Here is a 19,774-nt window from a genome sequence, read left to right as displayed (position 1 = left end):
GGTCCAGGGCTCAAGGGAGAGAGCTGGGCCAGAGAGTGATATTTAGGAGTCATAAGCATATTGATAGTAATTGAAACCGTGGGAGTGGATGAGATTATTCACAGACAAGCACAAAGCAATGCGACGAGAGAACTTTGGAAGATTACCAAGACTTAGAGGAAGAAAGCTCATGATGGAGGTGAAGACATCCAGAGAGAGAGAGAAGATTTAAGAGAGAGCAGTGGTAGGAAAACCAGGGGAGGAAGAAACTTTTCAGAGGAGGGAATGGCCAACAGGATCAAATGCCAGAGACAGAAAAGGGTAGATAGGGACCAAGAGGTCTCCATCAGGTGTAATAGCTTGGTCAAAAGTGAATTTGGTGAGCGTAGAATCAGTGGCATCACCAGATCTGAGATGGGTTGTCTACAGGGTTTATCATCTAGGAAGATGGCAGAGTTTGGAGAAGAGAGGAAAAAATTAAATTAAGCTGGATGCCAAAGTATTCAGTGAAGGAAACATTCTATGAAGTGGTTGAGAGAGTCCTTTTATCATGAAGGTAGTTCTGCTTGAAACTGAAAAACAGACAACAGCTCTCTTCACTTGGCTGCCTAAGCTTTACCTCTTGCAGTCTGAATGGTTGTCTTTGTACCCAGTTATCCTTGTGTCCTCGGGCAGCAGAGTACTCTCATCTCCCACCCTGTCTGACAACTTTCCCTGCCCCTTGTTGTCCAATAACTTTACATTCTGGCTATTCACAATCTTTTTCTAAACTAAACATTTTCCTCCTCCAGCCCCAAACTTCAGATTCCTCTTGGACTTTCTGTTATATTCTAAAGCCAAATCCAGTTTCTCTCTCCTGGGGGAGATTAAGGTATGTTTTATTGACTTATGAACATATCAACTACACAGCAGAAGTCTGAAGAGAGAGAAGCTGTCCCAGACTCATGGGAAAATTGGGATTCTTGATTGGTCATTGAGGTCCTGACTCCAGACGTGTACTGTGTGCCCATAACCACCATGCTCAGAGGTTCCTGTGTTCATGGGACTTATCCTTTCACGTGAATAGAACATGAATGGGTGGGTGTACAAAAGGAATGGGGATCAATGTTTTAGTCCTTTCCCCTAAGGCTTTGATTTTATCCTCCACCTTCTGAGCAAAAGAAAAACAATCCCCAAAACCACTTCTCACTTCCTCTTTTACTTGGTTACTGCGTTCTCTTTCCATTCCTCCTTTTGGGGTTCACTCAAGTAGGTGGCACAAGCTAGATTGAGAATTCAGTGAATCAGAGTGTGGGAAAAGCCTAGGACAATGTCTAACATGCCCCACATGTTGGTTTCCTTTCTCCTGAAGTGGAAAATCTGGCGTTAGGTTCTGTCCAATCAGTTCCCATGGGCATTATCTTTCTAACTTTGGGGCTCATTCCAATAAATGTTTGACTTAATTAAAGAAGCATTTATAACCTGTCTATGAAACAGAAACAGAATCACGGACATGGACAATAGACTGGTGGTTGCCAAGGAGGAGGGAGGTGGGAGAGGGATGGAGTGGGAGATTGGGGTTAGCAGATGTCAACTATTATATATAGAATAGATAAAACAACAAGGTCCTACTGTACAGCACAGGGAACTATATTCAATATCCTGTGATAAACCATAATGGAAAAGAATATGAAAAAGAACATAGATAGGTATAACTGAGTCACTTTGCTATACAGCAGTAATTAACACAACATTGTAAATAAAAAAAAAAAGAAGCATTTATAAAGCACCTATTGTGTATACACAGCAACATGGGAAATATACAGAAGCAAGTATAATAGGCTGAATAATGTCCCCCAAAGATAACAGGAACTGGTAATATTACCTTATTTGGAAAAAGGGACTTGGCAGATGTGGTTAAATTAAGGATCTTGAGAGGAGGAAATTATCCTGCATTATCTGGGTGGATCATAAATGCAATTATATGTATCTTTATATTAATACCTGTACATGCTTATACAGGGAGGATGAGGAAGATTAGACATGTACACACAGAGGACAAGGCAATGTGAAGACATAGCAGAGAGATTTGAAGATACTGGCCTTGAAAACTGGATGATGCAACCACAAGCCAAGGAACGCTGCCAACCACCGGAAGCTGGAAGAGGCAAGGAACAGATTCTTCCTGAGAGCCTGTGGAGGAAACACGGCCCTGCTATCACTTTGATTTTGGTCCAGTGCTACTGATTTCAGACTTCTGGCTCCAGAACTGTGAGAGAATAAGTTTCTATTGCTTTGATTCACCAAGTTTGTAATACTGTGTTACAGCAGCCACAGGAACTAATACATCTAATAAGAGATTGGTAACAGATCTGGAACAGAGACAAGAATGGGGTGTGCTGACTTAAACACACACACAAATAAAACCAACAATACAGGGTGACGGGGTGAAATCTAATGTTGAAATGCATTAGTATCTTATGGTGTCGATGGCTTAGTTCCTGTGGAATCGTTGGTGGTCTTTCAATGCCTCTAACTCAGCACTGAACGCTTACCTCACACATGACATCACTTGTAGTGACAAGACCCAGCACAGGACCAAGCAGAACCTCAAGCTTAACAAAGACAGGAGTTGTGTTGGGGCTCTGGGAAGGAAACCATTCTCAGAAATATTGCTGAGACTGGAACTCTTGTCAAGAGTGAACAGAAAAGGAGTAAAACTGACTTTTTGTTTGAAGTACCCAGCTGGATAATGTGCAAGTCCAACGGCCTAGGGTAGAGCTGGAGGTTACCCAGCAACAGAGAGGCAAGTGGGCTCCGGGGGAGTGACCTGGAGACTGAGGAATCCCGCTGAATGCTGGCAGGTCATAGCTCTCTAGTTACCATCAGAGCCCTGAGGATAGTGATGATTTATTGCATCTTTAAAAGGTAAATATTATTTAATTGTGGAAAGGAAAGACTTGATTGAATTTCATTGGCACTATCAATAAGAACATGAGAAATGTTACCCTAGGTGATGAGAATGAATACATTCTCTCAGCATCACCGACCAAGATGACCAACAGAGGTACCCATGGAGGTTTGTGGGTGGACACTCTCAAAAGGTTGGGGATACGTACTTCTCCCCCCAGACGCCTCTACCTCCCCTTAAGAATGATCTGTTGTTAATACCATTAGCATCCATTCATCTTGTGATCCTTTGATTTGCGGATTTAGGACAAGGACTCTGGCTATTGCATTTTCTGCTTAGATGTTGGAAAAGGCAAGGCTTCCATTCAGAATTCAGGAATGGTCCGTGGTACCTTCATAACGTACTTCAAGCAGTCCCAGATTGAGGTCCCTCTTAGCACAAGCCTTGTCTCCATGACAGCTTATTTCCTGTTGCCCTCTGCTATTGAGAACAATGTGAGCTGTTCCAGTGACCAGTATATTATACCACCTCTGCTTGTGATTGTGTAGCCTGAATTAACCTTCCTGTGATTTAGAACCTGATGGGTCTGAATTTCATTATAGATATGACTTCCACACTCTTCTTCTCTGCTGGGGCACAGGGATTCACTTGGAGGGATGCTGTAATTACTATGTAGATTGCTTTCCTATCATTTGATTGAAACTTCAGGAAGAAGGAAGGTCATTAATGTAACTTCTTCAATTTCTCATTTTAGGAAATCTGGAAGCAGAGCCAGGTATAATTCAGAATAATTCAGCCCACTGAGCCACTCTCCTTGGAAAGCATAAATAGAGCACAGAAGTTAGTTCTGAAATGGATTGTAACCACGAGTCAGAGAAATTCTCAAAAGACCCATTTCTTGGAAAGAAATTTGCCAAATGGAGCAGGATCCACAGCTGCTCTTTAGGGTCTGTATTCCCCAGGGGACTGTTCTCACAACCCCACCTGCTTTGTCATCCAGCCAGGGGTGGCAAGTAGAGGGAGGCCTTTCTCCATCTCATGGCCGGTGTGAGGGTGGGCACCGTGGAGGCGAGTTCATGGGTCACCCTATGGTTCTCTTTAGAAAGAGAGCTGCAGGGGGCTTCCCTGGTGGCGCAGAGGTTGAGAATCTGCCTGCCAATGCAGGGGACGCGGGTTCGAGCCCTGGTCTGGGAAGATCCCACATGCCGCGGAGCAACTCGGCCCGTGAGCCACAGTTACTGAGCCTGCGCGTCTGGAGCCTGTGCTCCGCAACAAGAGAGGCCGCGATAGTGAGAGGCCCGCGCACCACGATGAAGAGTGGCCCCCACTTGCCACAACTAGAGAAAGCCCTCGCGCAGAAACGAAGACCCAACACAGCCATACATACATACATACATACATAAAAAAAAGAATGTAAGCAGACAAGAACCTCATTAAAATATTAAAAAAAAGAAAAAAAGAAAGAGAGCTGCAGTTTGTGTCAGACCCACGAGGAGGAAAACATGCATTTCCAATGCACTGCGCATGCCCTTCTGTCCCCAAAGCCCACTCAGCATCAGCCACTAACAGTAAGTCAAGTCTGTAGAAGGCAAGAGATTTGTCAGGCCAAATTCTCCACTGCAGCTTTTGGTCACAATACACTGAAGTGGGCATGGCACTGTGATTTCACTTCATTCTCCTCACCCAAGCAATATACCGAGGATGATATTAAGGACATTTACTGAAATATCAAGGTAGAAAGAGATCAGAACAAATCTAAATATCCAATAACAAAAACTGGTTAAATAGAGTGCATCTATGTAATGGGATACCATATAGCCAGTAAAAAAGAAAGAAGTTGGTTAACCTACACTGATATTAAATTACTTCAAAATACATTAAGTGAAAAAAGCAGAGTACAGAAAGTATGTATAACAGGAACACTTTATGTAAATACTATACATCCTAGTACAGTCATACAATTTTTTCTAGAATGTTCAAGAAAGTGTCAACAGTGGTTTCTTTTGGTGAGATGGAGATTTTTACTTTTATTTCTTTCTTTATATTTTTTTAATATTAAGTATATATTGCTCTTAACTTTATAACATTTTCCCCAAGTTTTCCTGGCCACCCCTCAGAGGATCTTTCCAGACTCTTCCTCTTGACTCCAGGGTGACCTTCTAGGGTTGTACACAAGCACCCAGCCCAGGGGACAAGTAGGGGTTGAAATTCAGCCTGAGGCGTCCTTGCCTGGCTGTGAATCCTGGCACCAGGTTGCATACACACAGAGGCCCATCTTTTCCTAAGTCCCAAAATGCCACCATACGGGCTGGTGCACACAGCTCTTCATTTTACCTTTCACTGCTGGCAACTCTTTATTTGTAACACAGTTTGATTTGGTTCTTGCTCCTAACCTGTCCCCCTCAACTTCAGACCATCCTTCACATCCTAGTCTCCTACCCCCTAGTCTAGGGCTCAGTCCAACTCCAGGCCCACCCACTGCCATGCCCAGCCCTGAACTCTAGCAGCATTCAGGGCTATAAAACTAGCTATGTACACAGAACTTTCTAGGGAGAAAGTTACCTCAAGCACAGGTGTGCCCAGGCACAGTGAGAATTGGGGGTCTGGAGCTCAGGTGGGACCGTGTGTGGCAGGCAGGTGTATGCATGTGAGGACAGCAGAAGGGCTTGGGAGTGGCAGAAACATTGCTGGGGCCATCTGCGGGCTTCGAGCAGCTTGGCTGGGTGGCCTCTTGACTCACCTGAAATAAAGTCAGGCGAACATATTCATGTTGCCCCAACTTCTGCATGTGAATGTGCCAATATTTATCACTCACAAAGAGTCATCTCTTAATCATCCACACAAATGGCAGTGAGCATTGGCACTTATCATTCAAAATAGCAGATGATCACAAAATTAGGGCTTTGGAGAGCTCTCCTTGGAATGTAATTGGTGATTCTTTTTAATGTAGATTTTTTTTCCAGCATAGATTTGCTTGAATTACAATTAACTTGTGTTCTCTGTTTCATATCTACTGAATATAGTAGGACTGAAGGAAGATAGAGCAAAACTACCAGAGATTAAATAAATTAACCAGAGATTAAAGATTTGTTTTGGATGATCAGCATAGAAGGGCTGAGTTCACTCTATTTAAAAACATACTTAGGTTTCTCTCTCTGTTATAACATAGCAGCCTTTCTGCAAAACTAAATATTCAACCCAAGGCCAAAGAAGCATTTCTTCAAAATGTTTTCCTATCTTTAATAAAATTCTTTTGTGTGTGTGGTATTAGCAAATATGATTTTACAAAGCATCCAAAACCTCTTATTTTAGTAGTAATCACTTGAATCTCTAATAAGTCAGCTTCAACCCACTTTCTCTGGTCTAACCTTCAGAGGGAAGCATCGCTAGCTTATGAACTTTTAGGATGTTGGCACTAGATACCACTAAGTAAGGCTTGCTGCATTGTCATAACTACAAACATAAACGGAACTTCACATTTTGCCTGTAGATTTTCAGGCTTAAGGTATCAGGAGAATGGGGTTTTCCAATACATTGATTACGTGCTCTATCTGTGTATGTGTATGTGTGTATACTCATCTTTTGTGATAGTTATACCTGATATAGAATATGGGCACATTTTATCAGGTAACATATCCACAGACCAATACTGTTCCTCACATGACAGAATTAAATTCACATATTAATGAATGGTACTATCAATATGACCCGTCCTCTAAAAAGTATAAAATAGATCATTGCTTTCTACAACTATCAGAGTATTGGGAAGCAGTAAGTTTTCCTTCTTTCTCTTTCATATTTTCATGGGGTCTCTACTGCCCCACACCCAGCAGTCTATTTACTACAAGTGACCCCAGAGTTTATACCTGGGGAAGGGATAAGCAGTGTCAGCCTAGCCCATATACAGGCACGTGACTCAAATACAAGCTGCAGCTTGGGGCTCACCAGATGAGTTGGTCAGGAGAGAAATGTCAATTTGAGCAGATGTGTCTTCTGTTTTTATAATACAGCTTAGAGAAATGGAATGGTTGTCATAGTGTAGGAGTTTTAGCGAGAGTTTTAAATTCAATAGAGAAGGAACCAAGAGGCACATAAACAAGCAAGGAATGAGAAAGGCATTGCAGAATTTAGCAAGAAACTGATGCTTCCCCCTCATCCTTTACTAAAAAGATTTTTAAGAAGCAGTGATAATAGCTCCAATTGCTACCAGCAAATGCCATGCAGAGACGACCAGAGTTGTTCTTTTGATTAGAGGAGCCTGGCTTGTAAGCAGCTTACTGTTTCATGCTTGAGAGTAAGAATGTCCAAGTCAGGTTTGTCTGGGTTTACAGGCAGAATTGGCCACTTACTGGCTAGGTGACCTTGGACAAGAGGTCCATTTCCTTACCTATAAAATGTGGTTAATAATAGCACCTATCTAATAAGGTGTCTAAGAGGATTATGGCTAATAATACATGTAAGGGGTTTTGCATAGCACCTAACACATAGAAAGTGCTCAATAAAAATTTACTCATCAATAGGCGTAAGTATTTGAAGACAGTATGTTCTCTTAAGTAGGCTAATCCACCCTGAATCTTTTTCAACAAATGCTCTCTCCGTAGAATATATACAAGTAAACGCCAATCAAGCCCAGGTGAAATGATCATAAATTCCAAATTAGTGGTGGCTTACATAAATGTGGTGTCGCTGTTTTCTATTATCTGTGTTAATACTTCTCTCCATTTGTATAGCTAATTGAGAGCTGAATGTTAGCGCTGTAATGCCCAAGTGGAACTTATTTAAGGAACAATTATGGCTAGAAAATGGTCTGTAAAAATAGCTCCCGTTCTTGCATCACATTGCTTCTTCCCAGCGGTGCCTTCAAGCCTTTCTGACAAACAAGCCTGCCCTCCTGCAGACCCAGGAGTCTATTCTGCTTCACACGCCCCAACAAAACTGCCAGCTGAGGTCTAATTGCAGAACCTTCATTACCAGGGATGATTGATACTATAAAAAGAACCCAGCTGAATTTTTCACATCCTGCTGGGTGAGCACAAGGGCGGCTCTCCTGTTCCTGCACCCCGCCCCCCCTCCTCCCCCGCCAGCAGTTATCCCTGGTACCTGTGTGGTCTGGTCTCTGCAGGAAGCTCCTAGCAGTTGACAAATGTTACCTCCCTTCTGCTCGGATCCTCCCTCCGCAGAAGGCGGGCTGATGACCATGATAGATAGGTCTGGCCTTCCTTCACAGCTGCAGACAGGATCTTCATTTCTTAACCTCCCCACTTAAGTGTCTTGCTTAAGGTCACCTGGAAGTGTGAGACCAGAGGAAGATGAGACATTTCTCCTGTCCCTGTAGGCCTTTGTGACAGTGTATCGGTGACTCTATCTGTAAATCAGCCTTTTCCAGTTACATTCTTTCTGTTAGTCCATCAACAAGCATGTGTAAAGCTCCTACTCAGTGTTCAGTACTGAGTTAATGACAGTGAAGGGAGATATTCAGAAGCAAGAGGACACTAAGGAATTTAAAATCTAGTTGGAAGGCAGAATTAGGCAGGACTGCTCCTGCTTCTATAGCTAATAACTTTAAGAAGAGAGTGATTTATGCAAATTTTATATGAAATTTATGAAAAACCTTTTTTCCATCTGTGTGTGTACGTGTGTCTGAGAGAGAGAGAGTGGGAAGGAGAGGACAGAGCACATCTATCTGTATATCTCGAAACAGAAAGACAGAAAAAGAAACGTCTGGAAGGATGTTCACCAAATAAGTTAAGTTGCATCTCTAAGACCTGCGTAGCAAAATGCCTGAGAGTGTAGTCTCTGAAGACACAAGGTACATTTACATCCCAATTCTGCCACTGACCGTGTTACCTTGTCCATGTTATATTTAGCCACTCTGAGTTTCAGTTTTCTTAAAGCGGGATAGTAATTGTTGTATCTCATAGGGTTCTCATCAGGATTAACTAGAGCATTGTGTAGTGCCTGGTGCCTGGCATTTAAATATAAGTGTGCAATAAATGTAACTGTTTACAGTGATAAGCTATGGAAAGAGAAGAGGATGGGAGGGGAAGCCTTAGAAAAGGCAAGACTTGAACGGGTCTCTGGAGAACAATGAAGATTTGGCTAGCTAGACGGGAAGGCTGGGGGGCGGGGGGGTGTTTTCAGGGTTAGGGAAACATTCTGAGCAGAGGCAGAGGCAGGAAGGAGCCTTATTTGTTCTCCAAGAAAGAGAAGGCTTGTGTGAAGTGAGAAACAATGTTGCATAAGAAGGGGACCCGAGATAGTGGAGGGCCTCAGGGATTTTGGATGCTGTCCAATAGGGAAAATAAAGCTCTTAAATGTATTTGAGCCACAAAGAATCTCACCAATTTAGTGTGTCAGAAAATCACCCTGTCATTGAGATGAAAAAGTGAAGTTAGAAGAGGAATAGAGGCAAGATGTGGCTAAGATGGTGTGATTTTTAACTTTCCTTACTCCCCCCAACAAAAATAGGGATGACCACTAAGATAGCAAAACAGACAAGAAACAAACTATCAGACTGGAAGGCAGCAGAGGGAAGACAGTTCTAAGAGCCAGAAAACCTAGAGATTACTATTAAGTACTCACCTTCACAAGGAGGGGATTTCATAAAGGTGTAAGTTTGACAGACCCAGCTGAGACTGTAAGGGGGGGCTTTCAGGCTCCAAATGGTGGTATAGTTGGCATGTGGCCAACTCCCCTTGAGAGGAAGAGTCAAAGTGAAGAACACTTTTCTACAAGATTTCAAAAGAGAAGTGCTCTGAATGGATCATTGCCCGCCCCAACATTACTGAGAGACAGGAAAATAGAATGTCAGGCCAGCAGAGGGTTGGTGCATTAATGTTACATGAGTCTAGAAGCCTTGTGTGAGGAGGAGGGAATGGATGGCCATGGGAGCAAAGGTTAGACCAAGGTGTCCCTTCCTCCTGCCTTCCTGTCAAGTAAGTAAAACTCTTGATAAAAACAAACAAACAAACAAATAAAAACAGTGCCAAGGACAGAAGTATGGGGACTCAGGCTATGTGGACAAGATCGTCTTATGAGGAGGCAGCAATGGGAGATGGTCAAACCCAGACTCTGATCTATTGATTCTCTTCCCTGGGGGGCCATCTCTGTCCTCCTTTAAATCAGCAGGAATGACACAAATAAGAGGCTGAGTTGAGGCTTCTCTCCACTAAGGGCACATAAACAGCCAAATAGCTGACACCTAGAAGCCAAAATGAAATTGCAGAGAAAAGTACCCTGATAGCTGAGGAATGCAGCCATTAATAAAAGAAAGGTAATAAACTGAATTATTCATACTAGATGGGATAGGCAGATTTAAAAAATTGAAATAGGTATAATATATACAAGCAAAGAGGGACAAATAGTATATTAACATGAATATAACAATTTTTTAAAAGATCAAGTAAAAATAGTAGGTAGGAAAAATATAACAGTTTAATTAAGGAATTCAAAGAGACAAAAAACAGAATGGCTACAAACAAATTTGAACCAGTGAACAAAAGATTAGGTTGAGGAACTATCTCACAAGGCATCAGGAAGAAATAAAGTGAGGAAAAGTAAACTAGAAAAGGTAAGAATAATGAAAGCAAAAAGTAGGGATTTCAATAGGAGTTCCAGAAGGAAAGAAAAAAGTAAACAGAGGGAGATGTGGTAGACTGTAGCACTACGCGGTCCCCAATGAACCATACCTCTCGCAATGTAGGGTTAGGCCCCCCTCTCACAGTGATGTTGAGTTTGATCATGGGCTTTACTTTGACCAATGGGATATCAATAAAGCAAGTAGAGATGTAAGTGCATGTGCTGGGGGCACATGTGATCATGTGAATTACCCTGACTACTTAGACTAATGTAACATCAGTAAACTTGAAGCAAGCAGAGACTTAAGAAGCACTTGTGTACACTGTCCTGACCATGTGAGGAAGCCTAGTCTAGCCTCCTTGAGGATGAAGGACCCCATGATGAGAGAGGCCTAGTCATCCCAGCTGTCCAGTCCCCTGGATTCCCTTCAGCTGAAAGCAGACATAGGAGTTCGAGACATAGGAGACATAGGAGACATAGAACCGCCCAGACAACTCGGAACCTTAAGAAATCATTGTTGTTCTTTTAAGCCACTACATTTTGGGGTAATTTCTTATGCATGCAGCAATAGATAATTCATACAGGAGGTATAGATAAATAATGACCCAAAATTCCCAGGGTAAAAGATTTTAGACTGAAATAAAAAATATTTGAGACTGAAAGGCTGATACAGTGCAAAAAGGATAAGAAAAAGAATTATCATCTAAGATTTATAGTGGAATGTAATAACTTCAAATTCCAAAAGGCAATTCTAAGAGCATATAGAAAGAGAATATATATCTTACAAAACAACATGAATTCACGTGACATCAGATTTCTAAATTGTGACCCTGAAATCAAGAAGTCAATGGAGTATTATTTTCAAGGAGAAAAAAAGGACTTCTAACATAGAGTTAAACTATCCCATTTAAACATGAGGATTCAATAAAGATATTCTTAGGTAAACAAGGCTACAGGAACTTTAACACACAAGACACACTCCTAAAAATATTCCTGGACCAAAAACTAATGAATTAAGTTAACAACTCAAGAAGTTAAATATAATAAATAAAAACAAATATACTTAAACAAATATATATAATATATAAAAACAAATATACATAATGAAGAAAAAAATCTTTTATTTGAAAAGATTTATAAGGTAGACAAACTTCTGGCAAGAGTAATGAGAAAAAAAGTGAGATGATAAAATAAATAAAACAATAATAAGGAAAAAATACCTAAAGACACGTCAAGGATCGTAAACAAATCAGAGTGTCATGAAGATCTGTATGCTAATAAATTTGACAACATAGATGAAATGGCAGTTGGGGGACTCCTCAGGCAAAATTATTGAGGCAAGAAGAAATAGAAAATTGGGGGCGGCGGCGGAATAGGCCGGGGCAGGTCGCACGCGCTGCCTTCTCCCCTGAAGAGAGACGCGGGGGGGTGGGAGGCGGGTGTGGAAAGCGGCTCTGCGCTCTCCCCATCGCTCCGCTCGTGCCCCAGCGTAATGGGGGCCACCCCCTCCCCCCAGCCGGCCCGGGATGGGGCGCGGGGCACGGTTGATGCTGGCCCAGGATGGATCAGACCTGTGAACTACCTAGAAGAAATTGTCTGCTGCCCTTTTCCAATCCAGTGAATTTAGATGCCCCTGAAGACAAGGACAGCCCTTTCGGTAATGGTGAATCCAATTATTCTGAGCCACTTAATGGGTGTACTATGCAGTTATGGACTGCCAGTGAAAAATCCCAAAATGCTTATGGACAAGATTCTCCATCTTGTTACATTCCACTGCGGAGACTACAGGATTTGGCCTCCATGATCAATGCAGAGTATTTAAATGGGTCTGCTGATGGATCAGAATCCTTTCAGACCCTGAAAAAAGTGATTCAAGAGCTCAGTCGCCAATTGTTTGCACTTCCCTGAGTCCTGGTGGTCCAACAGCACTTGCTATGAAACAGGAACCCTCTTGTAATAAATCCCCTGAACTCCAGGTAAAAGTAACAAAGACTATCAAGAATGGCTTTCTGCACTTCGAGAATTTTACTTGTCTGGATGATGCAGATGTAGGTTCTGAAATGGACCCAGAAGAGCCAGGCACAGAAGATGAGAGTATAGAGCAGATCTTCGAGGAAACTCAGACCAATGCCACCTGCAATTATGAGCCTAAATCAGAGAATGGTGTAGACGTGGCCAGGGGAAATGAACAAGACAGCACACCAGACAGTAGACACGGTGCAGTCAAATCGCCATTCTTGCCATTAGCTCCTCAAACTGAAACACAGAAAAGTAAGCAAAGAAATGAAGTGGATGGCAGCAATGAAAAAGCAGCCCTTCTCCCAGCCCCCCTTTCACTAGGAGATACAACCATTACCATAGAAGAGCAATTAAACTCAATAAATTTATCTTTTCAGGATGATCCAGACTCCAGTACCAATATATTAGGAAACATACTAGAATTACCTGGAACTTCATCATCATCTACTTCACAGGAATTGCCATTTGTAAGCAGTTTTTGGTACAATTTAAATATATACATAAATGTATATATACAGGCAACTTAAAGGGAAACTATAAAAACCAATTATAACTAATTGGTTTTTGGTTGTTTATCAGTTCACAGATGAAAGCCTATTGCTAATGATAAGCTCTTTGGGGAAATTTTACTTTGATTTAAAAAATTTTCCTCTATTGTATGAGTTTGGTTCTTTTTTGATTTTTCCCAGTTAACTCTCCATTGAGGACTGGCTAAGAGTTAAACTTTTAAGGGCATTTGATTGAGTTCAGATTTAAATGTTCAAGATGGAGGTATACATTTGTTTAGCTTTTTCTTTTTTAAGTGGACTCGGCTTTGGTTTGCTGGTATTATGAGTACAGGTGAACCAGTTAATTACCTGGAGTCCTGTTTCTGCGTAAGGCATGGCTTATATTTTTAGTTGATGGGGTGACTTTTGCTGCAGGTTGAAATGCATTTTGGGTAAACATTCAGAGTAGCTAAGATGAGAAGGCCTTCTTGGACATCAGTCAGAATTTAAATTAGGCTAATTTTCCTGAACTACCTGTTGTACAGCATCCTATGCTTTAGGTAACTACCACCATCAGAGTAGGCTCTTGAACCTTTCCTAGTTTTAAATTTTGAAGTGTATATAAATGTGTGGTATGGGTGTATGTGTATAGAAATGGAAAAAAATGTAATTTGAGTTACTCAATAGTGCTACATACTACTGTTAGATTGTGGTAAATGATAAAGTTTTTTAAAAGTTTGGTCTTATGCAGAATTTTTTGACTATTCCTAGTTGGCTAAATGATCAGTTGACTTTTCTTAGCCTCAGTTTAATCACCTTTAAAATCTGATTGTTTTAACTTGGTTGTTAAAAGATTCCTTTCAGCTTTAAATATTTGATTCTGATTTTGTTTCTGTCCAGACACATTGTCATGGTCACCTGTAATGTCACCAAAGAGGATCCCATTTCCTCCCAACATACCTCTGAAATACTATGTAAAGATTTAATCAGAGAAAATTTTATGGTATGTGATGATAGTTTTGAGTGCATTAAACATTCATTTTACTGTAAAAAAGGAAAAGAAGAAATAGAAAATTGGAATCAAACACTATAAATTAAAATAGTCATCAAAAGCTCTGTGCCTAAACACACACATACACACACACACACACACACACACACAAGTAAATTTTACCAAACTTTCAAGGAATGAATAGTCACTATCATCAAAGATGTTCCAGAAAATTTTTAAAGGTTAAAAACTCCCTAACTCATTTTATGAAGCTTATAGGAACCAGGTTCCAAAACTGGATAAGAAGTACAACAAAGCATTTCTATACCAGTAAGATCCAGCTGAAAAAATAATATAAGATACTATTTATAATAGCCAAAAAGCAATAAGGGAATCTAAGAATTAACCTAAGAAAAAAGAACTTCACCAAGAAAAAATTTAAACTCTATTAAATAACAAGTGAATTTGCATAAATGAAAAGATATGCCATGTTCATGGATGGGAAAATGCAAAATTATAAAGAAGTAATTCTCCCCCAAAACTATGTACCTAATATAATCTCAGTAGTACTTTCAAAATAATATTTTAAGATACTAAATGCTATATAGAATAAAGGTCTATAAGTAGTAAAGCAATTTTGAAAATAATGAATAAATGGCAAGAGGGAGGCATGAGAGGAGAGAAATAGGAGAGGGCTCACTATATCAGATATTAAGTTTATAATATAAAGCTGTAACAACACTATCAACAGATGAATGGATAAAGATGATGTGGTATATATACATACAATGGAATATTAGCCATAAACAAGAATGAAATAATGCCATTTGCAGCAACATGGATGGCCCTAGAGATTATCATACTGAGTGAAGTCAGACAGAGAAAGACAAATATCATATGATATCACTTATATGTGGAATCTAAAAAAAAGATACAAATGAACTTACTAACAAAACAGAAACAGACTCACAGACATAGAAAACAAACTTAAGGTTACCAAAGAGGGAAGCGGGGGAGGGATAAATTGGGAGTTTGGGATTAACAGATACACACTACTATATGTAAAATAGATAAGCAATAAGGACCTGCTGAATGGCACAGGGAACTATAGTCAATATATTGTAACAACCCATAATGGAAAAGGATCTGAAAAAGAATAGATATATATGTGTGTGTGTGTGTGTGTATATATATATCTATTCAGTTATATATATAACTGAATCACTTTGCTGTATACCTGAAACTAACACAACATTGTAAATCAACTATACATCAATAAAAATAATGAAAAAATAAAGCTGTAACAATAAATATATTGATACACTGAAAAAAACAACTCAGTGAAGGTAGACTGGAAACAGTGGGATCAGTTGCAACCTTGGTTGATCACAAAAGTGCAGGCAAAGAACGATGAGGCTTGGCATTATCCTGGTGGAAGAGCAGTGGGAAGCACAGCAGGGGTGGCTATGAGGTATATGTCATAAAAATGTCAGGAGGGATTTCTGACTGGGTGGATATGGGGGTTAAGGAAAAGAGAAGATCGGGTTGTGTGACAGGAGTTGAGCCTGCCTAGATAGACCAGGGATAGACTGTGTAGATCCTTTACAGGAAGTTAATCTCAGAAAGGTTAAGTTTAGGGGCAGCAGAGAGGATGATGAACCAGAATAGAAGGAGACCAATTAGGCTAACTGGAGAAACACCCATTAAACTGTTACAATAGTCAGGTTGAAGGACTGAACTAAGACAGTGGGAATTGGGAGGGGAAGGGGGAATTAGAGACAGGAGATATTTAAAATGTTGAATCTGAGTGACTTGGTAGATTAGCTGAAAGTGGATGGTGAGGGAAGGGGGTGGTTCAAGGAAACTGAGTTGTCTAGCTTTGTTAGGAGGTAAGTGGCAGCAGCATTAACCAAGATAGGAAATTCGAGGTGCACTGTTTTTGCTAGAAATTAATCTAATTTTGAATATGTAAGTATGGATGCTTCCAATTACACATGTCCAGTGGGTAATTAGAAATGTAGGTTAGGGCTAAGGATATAGAATTGAGAATCACCAGAGTTTGGGAATGTAACTGAAGCCATGGATATGCCTAAGATTTCACAGAAAATCAATATGGAAGGTAAATGTCAGGTGGTCGAGTTCTCCAGGAGACTGTGGTCTAAAGGCGGAAATTAGTTCTGCCTTTCAGAGGTGCAGGGAAAAGTGAGAGTCACATTTGGCGACTGTCAGATCACATCTGCTCTCTGTGGTGTGTTTTCCTCACTGACTGACAATCAGAACACAAAAAATATATGCAACACATCAAACAGACAAATCCACTCTGCATGGATCTGCCTAAATATTTAGACACAGCCAGGAAGTGACAGAAATTATTAAGAAATTGAAATTCCAATCACTAAAGGTGATCAGTGAAAGAGAAAACATCTCTCATTCCACCTCGACTGATGATCTCATTCATCATCAGACCAGTGGTTGATTTGTCACATCGAGAATGGGGAAAGGACAGTTCAACAAATGTGGAAGGTTCTCTATTTAACTGATTGTTTATACCTCATCCCTTAGTTCTCCTTTGGTGAATTTTCTTCGTGTGACGTCCCAACATGACAGGGTAGACTGAGGAAGTGAGCAAAGGGCAGGGCATAGGTAGGGTTAAAAGGATATTAAATTTGACATCAGTAGATTGAGCTCAAGTTCCAGCTCCGCTGGTTACAACCTGTGTGACCCAGGCTCCCTGAACCTGTTCTTATCTATAACATAAGAATATTAATTCCTGACATACCTACCTCACAGGGCACATGAGAGTCAAGAGCTAATGGAGGCCAGTTTTCGAATTGCATTCTTCTGGGTTCCAGGCTTCCTCAGTGGTCCCTCAGAAGCCACAACTCCAAGGGGGAGGGAGGGGAGGAATTATCCACAGGGGCAGGGCTCTGATGTCTTCTGGTCTGGCTACACCAGAGCAGCTCCACTTTTATCTGCTTTATATCATGAGGTGCCAAAGGAGATTTTGTTTGAGACTATGTATCTACTGCTAAAAACATCCTTGAAACTCACTCATACATATGAAAGGTCCACACATAAACATGAGCTATTATCATTAGAGGGTAAATTCACTGCTCTGGATAAATGTTGGATGAAAAAGAACATGTATCTGAAATTAGCTTTTTGGATTATCTGTGCTCTGCAATTCTGGTATCCTCTCTTGAACTTCATTATCAGATAATTAAGAGTTCACTGTGTGTGAATTTTCATTATAATAATTATAACTTGGCTCCTAGTACTACCCTGAATTACATCTCCTATAACACCCCTGACTTATTTATCTTGATTACATCTGTGGACGGGGTGCTGGGCAGCTGGGCGAGGACTGTTACCATCTTCCATTTTCCTGGTTTAATCACGATTCCCCATCCTGCAGCCCAGGAATTGTTAGGAAGAGGCAGTGTCCCAGCCTTTCCTCACTGCAGAGACACCATGCATGAGAGCAAACTGCCCCCCACCACCCAGAGTTCCTGTGAGAGAACTCAATTTCCCTCCAAGTTTCGGCACATTATTGCACACCATTAGACAAGGCTCTATCACAAGGGAGGGTACCAAGGTTGAGAAGCAGAGCTTAGGTTTTCTGCAGGCAGATCATTAATGACTTCCCTCTGGTGTGTCTTTTTTTTTTTTTTTTTTTTTAATTGAACCCAGTGTTTATATTTAATTAATTTATTTATTTTTATTTATGGCTGTGTTGGGTCTTCATTTCTGTGCGAGGGCTTTCTCTAGTTGTGGCAAGCGGGGGCCACTCTTCATCGCGGTGTGCAGGCCTCTCACTATCGTGGCCTCTCGTTGCGGAGCACAGGCTCCAGAGGCGCAGGCTCAGTATTTGTGGCGCACGGGCCCAGTTGCTCCGCGGTATGTGGGATCTTCCCGGACCAGGGCTCGAACCCGTGTCCCCTGCATTGGCAGGCAGATTCTAAACCACTGCGCCACCAGGGAAGCCCTCTGGTGTGTCTTAATAGGATTCCCAGGAGCTCAGGCTCTGAATGGTCTGTAGTGCTGATCTGCTGAGGAAAGGGAAATGGGTTAACAAAGGAAAAATTTCAGAGCTGCTCTAGTTTTCAAAAGAGCAGCATAAATCCTGATGGGTTTAGTGACCATGGAAGCCGGAGGTCGTTAATTATTATTCATGCATAAGAATATCAAGTTACCCACAAGTCTCTCCTTTTCAGCAATAACATCCAAGCAACGCCAGTCAGAAATAAAGGGAACATTTAATTTAAGAAAGCTCTTAAATTCTTAATTATCTTAGCCTCTGAAAACGGCAGACCTTTCAATCAACATCTCTCGAGGCAGTAGCTTTTGTAGTCAACTTTTTCAAAAATCTGCTTCCACCTCCTCAGGGATGTGTCACACAGCAGCTTGTTCTCTTCAAGTGTTGCTTTCTCTGATGCCACCTGGACATCCAGCCAGGACACCAGGAGGAAGCATTGCAGGTTTTTTTCCATTTCTTCTCAACCAGAGAAAAGGGAGGATTGGAATAGTGTTTCCTAAAGTCATGTTCAAGGCCTAGGTGGCCTCTGTCACAGTAGGAAAATGAGAAAAGTTTGGGCTCTCTAAATGGGAAGCAAGGACATCTTATGGAGGCTGAAGGGAAATTCCAGAATCCTTCACTGGCCCCAAGCTGGAGTAGGAAAGAGACGCAGAGCCCTGTTGGCCCCTAGAAGAGCCATAGGACCCCAGCTCCCATCAGCTTGTTTCATAGAGTTGAGAACAATGATAACTAAAGGGTAGGGAGCAAAGAATATGGTCTACACGTCAGAAGTCATTTGGGAACTTCCAGAACCTTACCAGGAACCGCTGATTTCTTCCTCAGATAACAGAAGAACACAAGAATTGCCATATGAGCCCCAAACATGATCCACCCAACCTAGAAGTTGCTTTATCGTGAAAACCCCAGAGGTATATGAGGGGAAGACATGCTGGCCCCAAAGCCTCAAATCCCAAGTATTTTCAGTGTCCAGCATGAGCATCTCTAAGAGCAAAGTCTCCCTAATTCAGGAGAGCTCTTCTGCAGTGTGGGCCGAGGAGAAGAAAAGGAAGCGGGGAAGAAAACCAGTCTTTGCGGAAAATCTATTTTGTACAAGGCACCTCTGATAGGTGTCTTTACACTGAGCACCTTTAAGGCTCCCAACAACCTTATGAATTAGGTATTACTAATCCCAATTTTTTAAATGAGGGAACTGAGAATTGGAAAGGTCAGGCACTGTGTCCAAGGTCACATCAGTAATACGGGGTAGAACGGAGTTTCTCTCTCTCATCCATTTCATTCAATTAACTAATTGCTAAATCCTTTTGGTTCTGCTGCTTAACTGAGTCTCAGATCAGTCTCCGGTCTGACTGACGCATCTTATTACTATGAGTCTAGTTCAGTCTGGACCATTGCAATGACCACTTAACTGGTCTCTCTACTTGTCTCAATACCCCTGCCTGTCCTGCTGTCCCCACCTCTGGGCCCCCACGTCACCCTCCACTGGCCATACTTTCCCTTCTAAAATACAGAGCTGATCCTATTACTCTATGCTTAGAAACTTTCCATGACTCTGACATCTACATGATAAAGACCAAACTTTGTCTTTGTGTGACTTACGAGGCCCTCCGTGGCCCGGCTCCTGCCAGCCAGCTCCTCCAGTCTCTTCTCTGGCCACACCTATTCTAACCTTAAACTCCACATACGTTAAATTCTCTTGCAATTCTCCAACATGCTGTTTCATGTCATGGAACGTGTCCCTGAACTAGGATGCCCTTACCACCTACCCTAGACTGTCTTGGTAAAGTCTTTTTTCT

General features: G+C 41.4%; 1 protein-coding gene across 1 annotated transcript; it reads left to right on the top strand.

The window, feature by feature from the left end:
• The first annotated feature begins 11,990 nt into the window (after nt 1–11,990).
• Nucleotides 11,991–12,993, top strand: LOC133088258 (histone-lysine N-methyltransferase, H3 lysine-36 specific-like). Its single transcript, XM_061186108.1, is given in 2 exon segments — nt 11,991–12,296; nt 12,299–12,993. Coding segments are annotated over 2 exon segments (984 nt in total). The 5' UTR covers nt 11,991–12,007.
• The last annotated feature ends 6,781 nt before the right edge of the window (nt 12,994–19,774 follow it).

The sequence above is a fragment of the Eubalaena glacialis genome, chromosome 3, assembly GCF_028564815.1.
Source record: "Eubalaena glacialis isolate mEubGla1 chromosome 3, mEubGla1.1.hap2.+ XY, whole genome shotgun sequence".
NCBI classification, from domain to species: Eukaryota; Metazoa; Chordata; class Mammalia; order Artiodactyla; family Balaenidae; genus Eubalaena; species Eubalaena glacialis.
This window is presented reverse-complemented; position numbering and strand designations above follow the sequence as displayed.